Here is an 18,138-nt window from a genome sequence, read left to right as displayed (position 1 = left end):
AGGTTCAGAACGTGCAAGGGGGAGGGAAGGTATGTGCGATACGTGCGCAAGTGTGTAGGGTAATGTGTACACTGAAATTTGTTCTTCCATTTATAATATTATTATAGGGAAAAAAAAAAAAAAAAAAAAAAAAAAAAAAATATATTTTCTTTTTAGTTACAAAGGGGCGGGAATAAGCGAAGCGTACGAGGGGGACGCACATGCAAAAGGTACACTCCTGCGCGTGTCGCGTTGATACGATTATATTTAATTAACGAATAGTGTATATGTGTATGTGTATACACAGTTTATGTGTATGCGTATGTGTATGTACTCCGGGACGAACGCTGGCCTGATCAGAATGGCACCTCCTTTTGCTGCACTGAGATGTTTAACCGCTGCTATTCCTGTTCACATTCATCAGTGCAAATGTTTTTTCCATTAGTTCAAAGGAGGGGCACTAATAAAATCGTCACATTTTATCGAAGAGGGTAAACGGCAAAGGGGTGTAATGCGCGTTATGTTCCCCAATACATAACTTGATGTGTACGTCGAGGGGCGAGTGAGCGCAGGGACAAGATGGTGAACTGCTTTATGATCCAAAAAAAGAAAAGTTTTCCAGGCGAGAACGTAAAAGAAGGCAAAAAAAGAAAAAGGGAGATGAAGTTAGTAATTTTGAGGGCGCCGCTCGAGGGGGGGATGCATGTGGATACGCGCGGAATGGACATAACGAAGGGATACCAAGAAGTGCGCCTTTGTTATACGCCCACGTGTGCGAACGTCCGCACAGCCATTCCGGGTGTGTGCTCATGTTCATTTTGCATACCCGTGGGTGAAAAGAATTGAAGAGTTTTTTTTTTTTTCAGAGAAGGGGTTTTGCGCGGCATACATCCTCTTTCGCTTCGCTGGGAAGAAGATCATGGCCGCGTAGTTTTTCCACTTCTTTACACCATGCCTTTGCCGCTTCTTTTTTATGTATTAGTTGTGTTCCACTTTGGTATTTTCTCCACTTCAGCTTAGCCCGCAAAGTTGGCAGACGTGTTCCCACGAGAACCTACCCCTACATTCATTCACATGTGCATCGGGAACGTCCATGTAGCTCATCGGCATGCACAGATCAAAGCTACTTGCGACAAAGCACCCTATTGAAAGAGAAAAATGATTAAGTTGGGACTGTGAGGATGGTGTTTGTGTGTGGGGGGGACTTCCCACACTGTCCAATGGATGTGCGACTACACATTTAGTTGTTGTGCTTCATGCAAAGCAAACTCACACAATGGCTACTATATAAATGGACAACACAAATTAACTTTACATTCAACGTAAAAGGAAAAAAGGGAAAAAAAAAGAAAAAAAGAGGAAACAATTTCAAACTATAACCATAACGCATTGGGGAGGACCTACACAGGAGGTAATCCGCCAAACGAAGATGGGGAGAAATAAAAAAAAAATAATATAATAAATTAAAAAAAAAAAAAACTAAATGAGCATCTGCTCAATGAGGTCCTTCAACTCAGTTATCTGCGTCTCGAGGGGGGATCCATCCTTTGTGATTATGGACGTGGCTATAACTGATCTGGATATTCCGCAGGCTCTGCCGAGTGCCATCTTGCTGCGAACGTAGACGTACGGCGTGTTCTGCAAAAGGGGGGACAACACAGGTGGGGAAAAAATTAAAAAAAATGTGTGCAAAAAAAAAAAAAAAAAAGTGAAATAAATATAGATTAGCTAAACTCACCTTGTCTTCGCAAACAAGAGGAATGTGTGATATAATTTCGAGTGGCTTCGCGTCCGCAGCGAGAACCACCAACTCGGATATTCCCTTGTGCAGACTTTTGACAGCTGTGCAAAAAAAAAAAAAGTGAACAGGGTTATCAGAGCAGCGACACATGGTAACGTGGCATATGCGTAACGTACAGTCCATCATACCCTAAAGGAACTCATTCAAAGTATGTGAAAAGTATATTTCCGTTTTTACCTTCGTTAGCTCCCCTCTTCAACTGCCTATACACAGTTGCCCTTTGTATAACATCGAGAATTTGATTCGTCAGCTCGGGAGAAGCCAAGGGGAAAATCTTGGCATTCACGTCCTCCTCCTTCTCTTGAACACCCTCGGTGTTTAAAGCGTCCGTCGATTCTGCGTCGTCCGACATGTTCACGAAAAGGCGCTCACAGGGGGTGCACAGAAAGTATATTACTGTGTCAACATATATATACTTATATATGCTTGTTACTGCTTGTTCCGATGGGGATGCGTTCACAAATGGACGACAAGTTAATGTGGCGCGCTCGAACACTCAGAGGAATGGTTAAGGGGATGCTGCTTATTGCTAACTCGTGCTTCCTTGCAACATTGCTTGTATGACTGCTTCCCCGTTTGGCACGTAGTAAGCTGAAGAGATAGTTTTTTTTTTTTTTTTATATATGCAGCGTGGATGTGGATCCTCGGGAACGTCGTCCTTCGCTACACTCTCTTCAATTATCTTCCCCGTTCCGGCGTTGGCCCTGTTACCCTACTTGACAGTTGTTTTGGCCAGATCGAGGGAAAATCTGTTGACCCACTTGGCCCGTGGGGAGCTGCAAAGTTGCTTTCGATGCTGTTCTTTGTGCCTATGCGCGTTTTATTGCTTTTTCGTTCGTTCTGTCATTCATTTGGCTTGGCTTGACATTACTTGGTTTCGTTTGGTTTATTTTTATTTTATTTATTTTTTTTTTAAATCGTCGCAAAAAGAAGGAACAGCGGTACGTAACCCAAAATGCGACACGGAAAAAAAAAAACAAAATTGTTAACCTTTGTTTCCCAACGTTGCGCCGCGAGAAAAAGAAAAAAAAAGGGGAAAGTGCCAAAGCGGCAGAGGGGGCATACATTGGCGTGACACCGGCGTCAAATTGGGTAAGCGTCAGAGAGTTATATACATCTTCGCCCCGTATTCGGATGACGCCTTTTTTTATTCAAAAAAAAAAAAAAAAAGGAACATTTGCAACTCTCCCAATTTTCACGCGTTTGTTGTTCACCCGCCATATTGAAATGGCTCGATTTTTTTTTTTTTTTTTTTTTTTCCCCTCTATTGTGCTAATCCCCCCGTTTCTGTCACAACTTTTCCTTTGGAGGTGTCAACATGATGTGGGGGACAGGGCTGGATATTCGAAAAAGTCTCGAGGAAAGGGGGATGGGTTCCCCGTTGTGCCGCGTAGCAAGGGTGAAGATACGAATGGGACAAATGGCGCTAGTGGAGAGGGGGTTTACCAAGTGGGGGGTGAAAATGCCTACGATGCCGCTTCGCACAACGGAGTAACCTACAAGGTCGCTACTTGGAATGATGGGAGACTCACTTAAGGAAAAAAAAAAAAGTGATTCGAAAAAGTGTTTCGAAAAGTGATTTAAAAAAAGGAAGCAAAAAAGGGCAAGAAGGCCAACGTGTAGTAGGTGCGACTGTCACCCGGTCTATAAATTGTCCAACTCGCCGTCCACCTCGTCGAATTGCCCAGAGAGGACGCCGAAGCCGTTAAACAGGTAATGCACGGTGATGTCCTTAAAGAAGATGTCACGAATTATTTGTGGCGTCAAGATGAAGTACTGTGGTTTGGACTGGTAGTCAATTTCGATGTGCTTATAATCGTGGTGGTGCATGAAGTGCTGCTTATACATGGTAGGGTTGGAGAGGCATGACAGCAATTCGAAAATTTTCTTCTCATTTGTTTGGTCCAATCCTTGGTTCAGTTCGTCCAGTACGTAGAAACCATTTTTGGTCAGCTTTTGAATGGATAGAATATACAGCATGGTGGTGAGGGAACGCTCCCCTCCTGATTGATGCGAAACAGAGAGTAGCAAAAAAGGAGCAGTCTTTTTAAACTTCACTTTTATGTACAATTCGCACCGTTCGTAGAGGTCGTTTTTTTTAACGAGTTCAATTTTTGCACCGTAGTCGGGGTTTATAAAGGCTATAAATTTGCCTAAGTTGTGATTGAGGAAGAGGATACATTCGTCTATTTGGTTTACCCAGTTGGACAGGATGAACTGAATCTGCTTGCCCTGCGTTTCGATTTCCTTCCCTAGGTTAATCAGCTGTTCCTTCTTTTGTTTTACATTTTCATTGTGCCTTTCTATGGATAAAACGAGCATATTATATTTTTCCTCATTTTTTTCCAAGTTGTTGTAAATCTTTTGCTGAATGGCGCACTGCTGGAGGATGTCATCTATCTCCTCGAGGGAGACTTTAATCTCGTTCAGTGACTTCAGTTCTTCCTTAGACAGTTCTGCCTTTTGTACTTTGATCAGATTTTCCAGCTCCTCAATATCGCGTGTGAGGGCAGCATGTTTCGTGTTTTCCAGGTCTATTTGCGATTTGAGCAGTTCGTGTTTTTTCTCACTTTCTGCGTTTTCGCTTTTGATGAGTAAGAGGTATCTTTTCCACTGGGAGAGTTTCTTCCAAATGGAAAACGCTTTCATGTCGTTTCCTTTGTGCTCCTTTAGCGTGTCAAAGTAGTCACTACAGAGCTTTATTTTTTTCTCATTCAGGTGGTTAATCTGCTTGGTTATTCTATTTTTTTTCTCATCGATGAGTTGTTCCCCTTTGAGATAAAGTTTAAGATTCTGTTCCACCGTTTGCAATTCCTTAAGTAGAAGCGCTTTCTTTTTTTTCCTAATATTTGCCTCACTTTTTTGTAGAATAAGATTATTGTGTTGGTCATTTTTTTGCTTTTTTAAAACATCTAATTCGTCCATTTTTTCCTTTAATGTGTCCATCTCTGATTCGCATTCTTTTCTCCTTTTTTCCAAGGCGTCAATGTCTTTTTTCACCTCCGAGGAGATGTAATACAATATCTTGCACCTCCTATCTATGAAGGCGAAGTTATCTATAAAGACATTTTTATTGTAGGAACTTATCCTATACCGATGTGCATTCTGTTCACAGAAGTAGAGGAGACTACTCACCTGTTCGTTGATCTGTTTAGAAATTTCTCTCATCATAAAGTTATTAAAGTTGGTTATGTCTTTGGTTGTTTTGTTTTTAAAACTTCCCTCCCGAACTACGAAGGAGACATTAATGGGGATGAAATTCATGAGTCCATTTTTTACAATCTCAGGACTTTCAAATAATTCATAAATAAAACATTCGACCCCACGTTCTCTCATTTCACTGGTCACGTGACACATCTTGTGGTTCTCCTTCGACATGGTAATTACAGACAGCTTATAGGTCTTATAAAGCGACTCCAGCAGGGATGTGTTTTCCTTCTCGATGAGCAAAAAGCTGTTAAAGTATTTTTTTAGAGAAAACTCCAACACGTAATCGAATTGCGGCTTGATACACTTAATATATTTACACAGCGGCCCATAAATGATATTCTGCTTTGACAACTCGTCGATAATTGCTCCGTTCATTTCGTTCTGATTTGTGATCTTCGACAAGTCATACTTCTTTCGCATTTCTTCCAAAAACGATTCGCTTAAAAGGTGATGTGTCTGTACAATACTTTTTATGTTCCTTTTATAATTTAATATTCTTTCACGTAGGGTGAATTCTATGTTGTTTAGGAATTTCTCCTCCTGTATGTTCTGATAGTTCTGCCTTTTTTGTAGCTTCTCTATTAAGGAGGCATGCTCCGTTTGTAGCGCGTACTTCCTCATCAGGAATTGCTTATTTGTGTTCGCAATGTTTTTGAGTTCCTCTTGGAGTGCTTTTTCTAACGCGTTTGGATTATCTTCTCCTTTTTGGATCCCCATTTGGTTGGCCCTTTCTTGAAAAAATTTTTCTATCTGTTCCAGCTCCTCTTCAATTTTTTTTTTTTTTTTGTCCAAGTTTTTTATATATTCCTCATTTTCGTGCATGTGTTGTACTGCGTCTTCCATGACTTTTTCTTCGCCGAGAATTTCTGCTTCGATTTCTTCTAGCTGAACATTGATTTTGACGTATTTAGATGTTGCCTCTTTTATTTTACTCTTTTCCTTAGACAGCTTTTCCGACAGATGATTGATCACCTTGTGGCACTTCTCCAATTCGGACAGGTATTGTTTGAGCGTCTCGAAGTGTTCATTTTTCTCCTTCACGAGGGAGTCCACTTTTGCTCTCACATCTGCCAGTTGCTTCTTTTTCGCACTCATAGCCATGATGGATTTCTTCACGCGGTAGATCTTCACCTTGGCGAGTAACTTTTTCAAATTTTCAAATTTCCCCTTTTTTTCTTCCAAGTCGTTTATACGTTTTTCCTCCTCCTTCACTTGATGTTCCAGCAACTGCATGTTGTTCTCTCCCTCCTTTTTTTCCTTTATGAGCTTCTTTAAGTCATCATATCTGTCTAATAAATTCTTATCTATCGCCATGAGGGTGCATTCGAATAGCTCTTCTGGACTTAGCCTAGAAAATCTACTTACGTTTTCCTGCGGCATGAAAGTTATTAAGTTTCCCAAGTTTAAGTGGAACTCCTTCTGTAGTTCCTGTATGTCTGTCTGGTTAACCTTTTTGCAATTCACGAACCAAAAGGATTCCAACTTATTCTGACTTATGTGCATAATTCTTTTTATGGTTGTGTTTGTCCTTTCGTCTTTTTTTAATACAATTTCTATGAAACTTTTTTTTTCTCCTTTTTTTATGTAATTTATTAGGTCCTTATTCCTGGACAGGATGCTGGAGGTGTACCCTAGGCCAAATACCAGGGCGCACACGAGGGAGGATTTTCCGCTTGCATTTGCCGCAGCGATCAGGTTGATTCCTTCTTCTGCCTTCAGCGTCACCGGCCCGCTAAACACCATCCAGTTAAACACGGTTATTTCGATTATGGCTCCCTTCTTCAGCCGACTTCCTCGCGCCAACCCCACGGGGAGGGCACTCACCAGTGCAGCGTCCACTACATTGGACACTACATTTCCCACTGACCGCTTTTCCGCTTTCACTCTTCCACGCACATTCGTCTTCTTCTTCCCGCTGAACTGTTCCGGCTTTACCAATTTCCTCTTACTGGGGAAAGTCATTGTATACACATTTGCCCTCTTTCTTCACCTCTCCATAGCAACATCGCGCTTGCCGCATAGGGGTGCATATATAAATGCATATGTTTGACGTTGCGACGGTGAGGTGGGGAAAGAGCCAGATTATATCCCCCTTCAACAGCGCTCATGAGGAAAAAAAGATGAACAAGGTTTCACCCCCATTTGTTTTGCCCTCTAGCGCTTCCGTCTCCACTGTCCTATTTTCCCCTCAAGGGTGTTCTTATAAAACTAGGTGTGGACATCCACACTTTCTTCTTCCAGCGTGTTCCCAACAGAGTAGTTAATTTTGTTCCAGGAAGGTTGCCAAATTTGGCACACGCATGCGTACAGATGAGCTCCACAGAAGAAGGCAGCGGATCGTCCCTCCGCTTGGAAGTTCTCTCGACTGGCACTACTTGGTCGGTGTTATTTGTCCTCATTCGATAGCATGCCTTTTTTCATTTTTCTGTTCGGTTATTTTATTATATATATTTTTTTTGTGTTTTTCCCGTTTAGCCGCCTCGTCAGTCACCATGCGGTTTGGAACAACTCAGGGCGCGAAAAAGAATCAACCTCGTGGGTTTTCACGAATTGAAAAGTTGCCATCTCCTGTATGCCCAAGCGAATAATTTAGTACACCTCGCGTCAGGGATTTAATTTTTTTTTTTTTTTTTTTTTTTTTCCTGCGCGATGGGAGGTATGTCCGTTCCACAACCGTTTAGGAGTTTTCCATTTTGTGAAACAGTTACAAGGTTCAGGGTTTGAAAATCCGTTCGGGAAAAAAGGCCCCTTCATGGGAGACCTTTACCCCTCCCTGTGCCCACAGCTTGGTGAGTCACACATTGGAGTTGTCACTATTGGAAAGAGGTAACAGGAAAAAAAAAAAAAAAAAAAAGGCATACACAGAGACATTCATAAATACACACATACACATTTCGTACGTGTGTGCACACGAGCGGTTTGCCCTACTGACTGGAACCCCAAGAAAAACGGTCAAAAAAAGAACAGCTCCTCAATCACCACTACAGGGCGGCGCGTGGCACGGAGATGCCTCCACCTAGAGGTCCCAAAAGACCGGCTTAACCGTCGACCGCTTGGACTTCTTCAGCCTCATGTTGTTCAGTTTGATCAGATTTTTGTTGTGCAGCCTGCGAAAGCGATGGTAATCGTCTGCCGTGGCCTTTTCAACATTCTAAAAGGGAAAAAGGAAAACAGAAATTTTCCACACAATGAGCAAATACACTGGGATGAAGATTCCGTGTAGGTTTTTCCATAGGTCACGGAAATGGGCACATACATGGCTGTTCTTATGTCCCCTCATCAGTGTGACACCATTTCGCTGTTATTTTCGAACAAGGGACATGCCTCAGCGCACCCTTTTTACTGTGTGCACCCATTCACATTGATCATTTTGTTTCTATCCTGTTCGTTTCACCTTTCCGTACAGGAACATGAGGGCCAACTCGCCATAGCTCTTCATCGGTTTTTCTAATTCCCACAGCCATTTAGGGTAGGCATGGTCAGGCAGAATTTCATGGTCCTTCTCAACTGTATTGTAAATGTTAAAAATGTGTGCCTTCTGTTCGTCCTTACTGTCAGTGGTCTCTCCACCTCGACCATCTTTTTTATCTTGTCCCTTTTTCCCTGGCTTGACCTTTGGGGCGAGCATACCTTGACTTAAGAAAAGGCTTCTCGAATGGATGGAAAAGGGGGCTGTTACACCCCGCCGCCCCAGAACTGCCCTCCTCAAACATTGCATCATTGTGTGGTTGGTGTGGCGGCCGCAGCGTCATCGCTATGGCGGGCGGAGGTTCAGTTAAACAACGCGTTGCCGCTCTGCCACTTGGTCGCTTTACCGTTTCGCCAATTTTCCCTGAATAGTTGAAAATATATTTTTTTCTTTTTTGAAATGGTGGAATATATACCCACACCTGTCGCGCCTAGGCAAACTGGTCATACATGAACAGGCGAATTTTTTTTTTTTTTTTTTTTTTTTTTTTTGCAAAATTGATACGTAGTACTGCACATTCCCAAGTGAGCAGCTTCCCCATAGGGGAATTCACATTCATGAAATTATTCCATGTAGAAAAATTTTCTACGTTGTCCCAGCGCATTTGGTACAATTCGGTTGGCAGAAGAGAAGAGCATTTTTTTTTCACACCCCTTTCTGCAGTGTCAGCTGACCACAGGGGGGGGTAGAGAGGAATGACCTCCGTTATTTTCCAGCGCATAAGCATGAAAAAAAAAAAAAAAAAAAAAAAACATTTATGGGAACACACTGCCAAGTTGTCCTGATCAGTTGTAATTTGGACTCCTTCAGTGCGTTTCCCCCCATTTAGGCATACTCGATTCATCTTTTTGGGGCGTGTCCCTCCAAGAGCATCCATTCGCACTGCTACGCTGCTGGTGATGGAACACCCTGGATGGGTGCGCTTCTCTCCCATGCTACAGTGTGATCGCCTGGAAACCTCCTTACGGGGCACAGGCTTAACTAGGGAGAAGTTACAAAAATGGAAGGGGAAGGACACGGACGGGAAAAGATGACGTGGGGTGGATTGCTAACGGGAAATCTCACAGGGGAGCTCCTCACAGGGGAATTCATCGTAGGAGAACTCCTCACTAAGGTACTTTTCACTGGGGTGCTTTTCAATGGGGTTCTCCTCCCCGGGGGACCCTCGCCCGAGCATCCCCGCCGGCAGAGCGCGTGACAGGTAATCCACTTTCTGCTTCTCCGTGGGTAGGCTATTCCACACCTTGTGCGAAATGTGAATGATCCTAAACCCCATTCGCGTCAGAAACTTGTGTCTCCATTCTGCCAAGGCTGTCAATCTTTCAGAGTTCAGGTAATATTGGAAGGGGGCATTTACCTCGATAATACAATTTGAGTGGGGGTGATATATGTCTACGATGAATGGTCCACAGGAAATCGAATTCAAGTGCTCGATTTTTATAACCGTGAGGATGTCACTGATTTCTTTGTGTAACATGCTGGTGAACCCTCCACGTATTTTGTCTCCTATTTTGGTGTCAGCGCGTACGTGGCACGGGTTGCTGAATACCTCTCCCCTCTCCTCATCGCTGCTGAATTCCTCACTCTCTTCACCACTGCTGCAGTCATCGCTGTGCTCATCACTACTACGCCCGTCGTTCTCCTCATCACTGTCTTCATCACTGCTGCTGTTGTGGTTCCCCTTATGGCGGATTTCCTTCCAGTTGGCGCCTCGTGAGTAGCGCCACAGAAAGGCTCTCTGCTCCTCCGTCAGTCTATCACACAAGGACGGGCAGAATAGCGTAACGTACAGGTGGAGCACCTGCAGGTGACGTGTGTAATAATTAAAATGTTCCTTGTAAAAACTGGCAAGAGAAATGAACTTTAAAATCATCTCCTCGGTGAAGAGTTCCAAAAAGGTAATGGCTTTGATGACCTTCAAATTTTTGCCTGAAAAATTATCTAGCCGTTCAGAAAGGGTAATTTGTAAAGATTTACTGTATACACTGTTTGCCAACCCGAGTTTACTAACCGAGTTGGCTGACTTCACGAGGAAGTTATTCCTCAGGATGGGCCAACACAAGGTCATGTTCTTTAGCGCATAGATTAGTTGAAAGTCGGACCATTTTAACCTAGAGCATCCTTGAAAAAGGTAGACATAATGTTTTGGCTTCATCAGATTTTCTCGTTTGAAAATTTCACACAAAATTTCGCTTATCATTTTTTTATTGTTAACCTTTACAGATGCAATGGTTTGTAAGTATCGAAGAAGACTCCGTACATGTACCTTGCTCGACAGGTTCAGAACTCGGTTCATAAAAGCTAGCCATAATTCCACGTCAACGGGTTTCCCTTTCCTAACTAGCTTGGCTTCGTTCATCATTAGGAATCTCAGTTCCCTCGCTTTGACGGTACTCAAGGTGGGGATATCTGGGGAACGATACGTATCGTGAAACCAATATTTTTTTGGACTAATCCTGATTTTTTTTTCTCTTTTTTGTTCCCCATTTAGGGGGGGTAGACTCTCCTCGAGCAGTTGGCCGTTAACATTGTTCCCCTTTTTGCGCATTTCATTGAGTAATTTTTGTTCACTTTCGTTTAACTTTTTCGTGTCGATGTGGTCCAGCTGTCTCTCCCTATCTCTCATAAAAGATTTGTAAAAAGAATTTTCTTTCATTCCATACACACCTTTTTTTTCAAAGGGACTTGGCATGTACCAAAATGTGTTCATTTCGTTTTTCTTCCTTTCCTTCTCGTCGTCTTTATAATCCTTTATGTCTATCTGCATCCCTTTGTGTGTTCCCCCACTTTTGCCGCTACGCAGGAGGTGCTTTAGCTGTAGCTTGTCATCGTTGGCGGTGCGGCCACTGCCATCCTTCTGCTTCAGCAGCTTCTTATACTCATGGGGTTTCAAATGTTTTTTTTCCTTTTGGGTCGTCTCCGCTAGGATGCGTCTATAGTCAATGTGTGCTTCCCCATGTTTGGTTTCTTCATGTTTTACCTCACTTCGCCCCGCTTCCGTCCCTACATGGGACCCTCCTCTCTGCGGCACGGTTTTGTGCGGCGCGACGAAGTCTTGCTCCTGTTTCAGGTACGATTTCTCAACCCTAGGTAGCATCCATTTTTTATTCCGCTTTATCCAGCTTCTCCTCTTGTTAAGTTTGTTTCTCGCTAGCTTGCTTATAAATCTCACATTTGTAAAAAACATAGTACATACCTTCTGCGTTACTTGTGTGGAGCGAAACGGGACGGCGTCAGAAAGGCATTTTTATGGACACCTTTTTATCGTGATTGGCTTCTCCACAGAAGGGAAGCGCATGATTGTGCGTTTTTTTTTTTTTTTTTATTTTCCCTAGTGTTGCATACATCCCATCGCGTTTGCGTGATGCGGCTTCTACGCCTACGGAAGGCACATTTTTTTTTCCCTGCAAATACTTTTTTCACCTGGCCAATGGGGCCCATTTATATACGCATACTGTATGAAGCCCCCACGTCGTAGAGCAAATACGCCCCGTGCACCTTTTGCTGTAGAGTGTATGAATCTACATGCGAGCACATTATGTAGATAAATGACTCTATGTAGTATGCATATACCTTTGGCGATTTTCCCATTCCTATGTATGGGGCACGCGCTGTCGATCCATCCTTTTTCCGCGCCTAACGTATGGTCCTTGAATGTATACTTTATCCTTACAGGGTTAGGTCTCCCCACATTTGAAGTACCTTTTTTTTTTTTTTTTTCCTTTGGGAACACGTTTCGGTGCCCTTCGATTTTCTATTTTTCCATTTTTACGGAATTGCGGGAAAGCACCTGATTGCGAAGAGAGTGTGTTTTCCCGATATAAAATTGTACTCTAAATTTGTTTGCTAAATTCCCCACAAAAAAAAAAAAAAAGAATATTTTTACTTTTGCATACCTCACTCATATGACATGCTAATACATTTCTTTATCTACATTTTTTTTTTTTTTCATTCATTTTTATAACACCTTTTTAGCAACCATTTGACTATAAAAAAAGAAAAAAAAACGCATTGTAGGAGAAAAACTCACCTTATGATGAAGTTACCGTAATGCTTACATATATGCTCGGGTGAACGAACAACGCAAATTTCGTTTCCCCTATTTGTGATGCATACATAATTTATCATATGTTTGAATTTACCTGAACAAGTCATATTTTTTTTTTTTTTTTTTTTTTTTGCAAATACCGTTCGTTTGATTTGCCTTTAAGAAGCTACCTGATTAGGCATTCATGCGCTTATGCGTTTATTTACAAGCTCGCATCTCTACGTGGTTAGCCACTTTTCCATTCTGTGACTTCGCCCCACGGTGGTACACGTAACGGAACGGCCACGCCGCATAGCTACGTATATGCCTTTATATGTATACATATGCACGTGATATATACGCAGCTTTGCCAAGCCATGCGCGTTGTTGCATTTGCCACAACATATAGAGTGAGAGAGAACGACATCTGCAGGAGTTTTCCCCGTAGGTTCTGCATGCCCAATCGCAAAAGTGATTAGTGCCATTCGTGTGTTATGTATTGCCAGAGTAAATCCCGCAATGTTGTGTGAATTTCTCTGAATTATTTCGTTCGCTTTGTTCCATTTTGTTCCATTTTTCTCCATCCCCCCGTGCGTCTTTCAGCGCATTTTACCTGTAAACCCATCTTGTTCCATTCTGTTTCGTGCGTTTACTTTGAATTTCGCCTGAACGGATTAGGCATTTATGAGAAAAAAAAAAAAAAACTAGCAATAAGTAGCTCATGCTGAAACACATTGCGCCAAATTTCAGAGGAGCATGTAGGCATATGCGCCCACCTTGAATGATGAATTCAAGTCTTTGCGCATTCGTATATACATTCGTTTATGTGCTTTGCATATTCGTGTTGCTGTGAATACTATAGCTTACATGACATCGTGTTCGTACCACCGTTTGTGTACCTTCCCATATATACACATTCACGCTCTTCCATGCCCTACCCAATTTGCCAACACGCGTACCTATCACAAGGCAAAAAAGAAAAAACCCTTTTTCGACCTCTAAATTGTTAATTATATCCTATCTGGCTAATATCATTAGTATTATGCGTTTCCATTAATTTTTTTTTCTTTTTTTATGTACATTTTAAGTGTTGAAAAAATGAAAAAAAAATAATGTGCCCTTTCCATATGCCTTATCTCCCGTTTTTTTGTCTTAAAAAAAGAAAACTCCCCCATCGCGTACATATTTGATTGTTCAGTTGATTGCGGGCACCTGGTCGTTCGTCCCTGGTCTCGTGTCACTGATTTATAACCCCACTGGTTTATCACGAACTAACTGTGCATGAGTGATTCCCCCCCGTGTGTACCATTAAACGAGCACACAGATATATATCGTCCTTTAACGAGATGATAGGGGAGTTTTTTTTTTTTTTTTAACTTTTTCCCTCACGTAAGATTCATTCCATTAATGTTAATTTATTTTATTTTTTCGTAGAAATGAATATATTTACCAGATGTGTATTTTTGTATTCATTTATTATAGTATTTGTATTTTGCACAAATGATAATAACCAGTCGAATAACACCGATGAAGGGGGGGGAAGGACAAACCAGGGAAGGGTGGCTTCGACTTTAGCCAACTGGGGGACATTTTGAATTCCCTAAACGGGAAGGGAGGTAAGGATGGGAACGCAAATAATAATAACGGTCAGTTTGACATGTTAAATAATCTTCTAAACCAGAAGGGCTCATCAGGAGGGGGCTTGGAAAATCTTATGAACCTATTTAATACCGCCACGAATAAGGGTGGTGGAAATGTAAATTTGAATAATTTAGATATGGGTAAAATGATGGACATGCTGAAGCAGTTTGGTGGAGCCGCCAACAGTGGTGCGAAGGGAGGTGACAAGGGCACTGCCGCAGATGGACAGAAAGCTAACCCTATGGAATCTATTGGAAATTTGCTAAACATGATGAATGCAGGTGGAAACAAGGGAGGAAATCCAATGGAGCACTTAACCAGTTTGTTCGGCAACCTGGGCGCAAACAAAGGAGCTGACGGGAAGGGTGGTAACCCATTAGAACACTTAACCAGTATGTTGGGTAATCTAGGAGGGAATAAAGGTGCTGATGGAAAGGGAGGAAATCCAATGGAACACTTAACCAGTTTGCTGGGCAACCTCGGTGCGAACAAGGGTGCCGATGGGAAAGGAGGCAACCCATTAGAACACTTAACCAGCATGTTGGGTAATCTAGGAGGGAACAAGGGAGCTGATGGAAAAGGAGGCAACCCTCTAGAGCACTTAACGAGTATGTTGGGTAACCTCGGCAATAAAGGCGCAGATGGAAAGGGAGGCAATCCAATGGAACACCTAACCAGTTTACTGGGCAACCTCGGCAATAAAGGAGCTGATGGAAAGGGTGGTAACCCATTAGAGCACTTAACCAGTTTACTGGGAAATCTAGGCGCAAACAACGGTGCCGATGGAAAGGGAGGTGGGAACAACAAACTGATGAGCGACATCCAGTCCCTGTTGGGCAACTTCCTGAACGCACAGAATAACCATAACGCACCTTTCGCATTAGACAAAAGTGTAATGGATGGATCTACAAATAAGGAATCCATCAAGTTAGAATATAACCAAAGTGAAAGGGACTTGCTGAGGGAACTGCAAAATTTAATAAACAAAAGTAAGGGGATGAATATCACTGGAGGTAGTAAAGAGTTAGAAGAGAAGAATTCTAAGCTGAAGAATTTCTTCAATTCGCTGAAGGGAAGGTACAATCCGTATTCGTATGAAAGGAAAATCTTAGATGACATAACCAGTGAGGAGGACATAAAGGATAAGTACAACATTGATGACGAGTTTGAAAAACACATTTACGTCAGTGCAAATGATACCAGTGTTAATTACGAAGAAATGAGTGATGAGGAAAAGGAGAAGAAGACAGAGATGTTTGCTGACGTGAACCAATTGGATGATAACGATTCTGTTGAAAGTGGATCTATTAATAGCCACATTTTGAGGAAGAACAAATTAGAAAATGAGAAACTTCTGCGTGGGTTAATCGCAGGGGAGAGTGACAATTTGCGCGAATGTAACTGCTCGTCCAGTAAGGAAAAGAATTGCGTATTGTCCTACATTAATTATAACAACTTGGAGTACATGTTGGATAGCTTAAACATAGATGTGAAGAAAATGGTGAAGCAGTACAGGGTATCTGCTTCTCGTAAGGATGTTGCTTCTGAATATGCGAAGACGGAATCATTTCTCGTTCCGCTACCCCCCTTGGATGCGAAAGTAGATGTGAGGGACACGTCCAAGTATGTATTGAGAGTGCCCCGTGTTCTCTTCCTGTCGACGAAGAAGGCCTTCTCCACGTCAATGGATAGGTACTTTTTCAATTTGTATGACATTATGGAAAGCCAACTCAAATGGAACACCTACATGTGGGGCTACGGGTTCAAGTACTACCCTCTATTCTTTACAAAGAACCTACACACACTGTTGCATAATTATGACAAGCAGATAGGAAAGGAGCCTTTTGACATCATCTTTGTCCACAGCAGCTTTGTCTCCAACTATTACAATCACTATTTTTTTCTGAAGAGTATGCCCAGAATGACTACCCTGATATTTATAAACGACGGATGGGACAACAACGTGAAGAATGCTTACTTGAATTTATTTCCTCACATATTTTTCCAAAACCAGGTGAACATTTTTGAGTACAACCCGTTAAACAACATAGACTCCGGGTCGGAGAAGAGGAAGCTCGTCAACAGTTTGTGGAACAAGGTCTCCAATAATGACTCCAATGAGGTGATAGCGAATAAGCATAAGAAGAAGGGGAAAAAGAGCAGCAACAGTAAAAAAGGGAAAGGAGGTAATGGGGTAGGTGCAGATGATGAGGAGGAGGACCAAATGGAGCAGCAAAGGAAGAATGAGTTGAATGCAGATGGGGAAGATTCCCATCCGGAGGATGAACACGACGATGATGAGAACAAAACGTTGTGGGCATTCCTACCCCATGGGGTGAATCCCTGCTGTTTGGATGAGTTTGAAAATATGTTCGACGTGAAGGAGAACGATCCGACTGACAGCTCTAAGGAAGTGGTGGTCAGTCCTACCTATTACCATGACATCGCCAAAAAGATGAAGAAGAGGAAGAACAGCCCCAAATTGGAGCTATCCTACTCGCTACTGGATTTGTTCCTCCCAGCATGTACCTATAAGAATACCGTACCTACCTTCCTGAACAACACACATAGAGATATTGACATACTCTACCTATGCAACACAACGTCTAGCAATTACAATGACTTCCTAATACAGAAGGTGATGGATTATATTTATAACAAAGACATAAGTAGTTTGAAAAATCGAATTCAGAAATATGAGTTTGACCTGTACTACTGGAAAGTGTGGGGCATGCAGACAACACATAAGTTGATAAAAAACAAACTAAAGGAGTACCATCAGATGTTGCGAAGAAGCAAAGTGTGTGTAATTAGTTCCAAATTTGCGGGTATGCTAAACAGAATGGTTATTGATGCTCTTTTTAACGGCTGCGTTGTCATTACAGATAAGAGCCACAACAAGGATATTAACAGGTACATTGTGACGACGCGCATACCTTATGAGTATTACGAAATAGGGGACCTCATTTACAACACGGAAAATATGCATAACATTTCTAAAGACATGGTGGAAAAGATTAACCTCACTTTAGAGGAGGTAAATAGTGGCAAGAAGGACCTTCTCAAATTGGAGGCATTCAAAACGGTTATGAATACGTATACCTACCAAGGGGTTATCCTAAACTGGATTCTACCCACGATGTACTTCCACTATAATAAGGAGAAGTATGAACTTGTGAATGATTACTTTGTTTTACCGCAATATTTTGAGGACGTCATTTCGAAGAGTCTCAAAACGACCAGTGCCCAGAGGGAGAAAATTATTGCCAATATTGACCTGTCCCTCCAGGAGGACCTCATAATGAATAACAATGAAGTGGCCACGTGGTGTATCATCTGGGTGCTTATCTTCGCTGTCATCGTGTTTTACCTCCTTCGCAACAGCAATCTGCTCAGCGCCCTGTTCAAGCAGCGCAAACTGCACCTCTGAGGGGGCAACACCAAACGTTAGGAGAGGCACATATGTACGTTACGGGGAAGAACTTGCCTCCTGCGCGTTGTTAGCCAAAATTAGATTTATCCTTTTTTTTATTTTGCACTATCCATTTTGAAAAAGCACAAGTTGTTACCTTCGCATATTTGTCAGAATACCACACCTGCTACCATTTTTCGTTTCCAATGAACACATTTACAGTTTACATGTTTACAGTTTTCTTCTTTTCCCTTTTTCTACCTCTTCACAGTTGGGGTTAAGGCGGGGACGCACGTGCGCTATAATGGGGGAGCACTAATTTTTGCGTGAAGAACCTAGCGATGGTGTGTAGCGCGGTTCCACCATGGCGTGGCCCCCCCCTCTTCCCCGTATTTGTTACCTCTTCTTGGCGCAGTGCCAACTCGTATGCTGACATGCATGCCAACATACGTCCTTATCATACCTGTGTACATACCTGTGTTAAACGTGGGTTGTGCCTCCCCATGCGATGACGCAAAAGGGGAAGAGGCCACCCACGCAGTGTGCCCACTTTAGCACATACTTTTCAATGCATGCACGTTTTTCAAAACGAAACTTAA

At 42.4% G+C, this 18,138-nt stretch overlaps 5 protein-coding genes across 5 annotated transcripts; 1 reads left to right on the top strand and 4 right to left on the bottom strand.

The window, feature by feature from the left end:
* Positions 1-1,458: 1,458 nt before the first annotated feature.
* Positions 1,459-2,132, bottom strand: PCOAH_00025680 (High mobility group-like protein NHP2; the record flags this gene model as incomplete). Its single annotated transcript, XM_020059373.1, has 3 exons — positions 1,459-1,617; positions 1,718-1,821; positions 1,958-2,132. 3 exons carry the CDS (start codon positions 2,130-2,132, stop codon positions 1,459-1,461), a joined length of 438 nt encoding a protein of 145 aa, XP_019914763.1.
* A 1,292-nt stretch (positions 2,133-3,424) lies between these two features.
* On the bottom strand, positions 3,425-6,952 carry PCOAH_00025670 (Uncharacterized protein; the record flags this gene model as incomplete). The annotated part of the gene is made up of 1 exon (XM_020059372.1): positions 3,425-6,952. One exon carries the CDS (start codon positions 6,950-6,952, stop codon positions 3,425-3,427), a length of 3,528 nt encoding a protein of 1,175 aa, XP_019915034.1.
* A 1,054-nt stretch (positions 6,953-8,006) lies between these two features.
* On the bottom strand, positions 8,007-8,711 carry PCOAH_00025660 (Mitochondrial ribosomal protein L37; the record flags this gene model as incomplete). Its single annotated transcript, XM_020059371.1, has 2 exons — positions 8,007-8,141; positions 8,385-8,711. The coding sequence occupies 2 exons, from the start codon at positions 8,709-8,711 to the stop codon at positions 8,007-8,009; spliced, it is 462 nt and encodes a 153-aa protein (XP_019915176.1).
* A 796-nt stretch (positions 8,712-9,507) lies between these two features.
* On the bottom strand, positions 9,508-11,646 carry PCOAH_00025650 (RAP protein; the record flags this gene model as incomplete). Its single annotated transcript, XM_020059370.1, has 1 exon — positions 9,508-11,646. The coding sequence occupies one exon, from the start codon at positions 11,644-11,646 to the stop codon at positions 9,508-9,510; it is 2,139 nt and encodes a 712-aa protein (XP_019914770.1).
* Positions 11,647-13,880: 2,234 nt separating this feature from the next.
* Positions 13,881-17,557, top strand: PCOAH_00025640 (Uncharacterized protein; the record flags this gene model as incomplete). Its single annotated transcript, XM_020059369.1, has 2 exons — positions 13,881-13,999; positions 14,020-17,557. Coding segments are annotated over 2 exons (3,657 nt in total), but the record flags the coding sequence as incomplete, so codon positions are not given.
* Between the last annotated feature and the right edge of the window lie 581 nt (positions 17,558-18,138).

The sequence above is a fragment of the Plasmodium coatneyi genome, chromosome 9 (assembly GCF_001680005.1).
Source record: "Plasmodium coatneyi strain Hackeri chromosome 9, complete sequence".
Lineage (NCBI taxonomy): Eukaryota > Apicomplexa > Aconoidasida > Haemosporida > Plasmodiidae > Plasmodium > Plasmodium coatneyi.
This window is presented reverse-complemented; position numbering and strand designations above follow the sequence as displayed.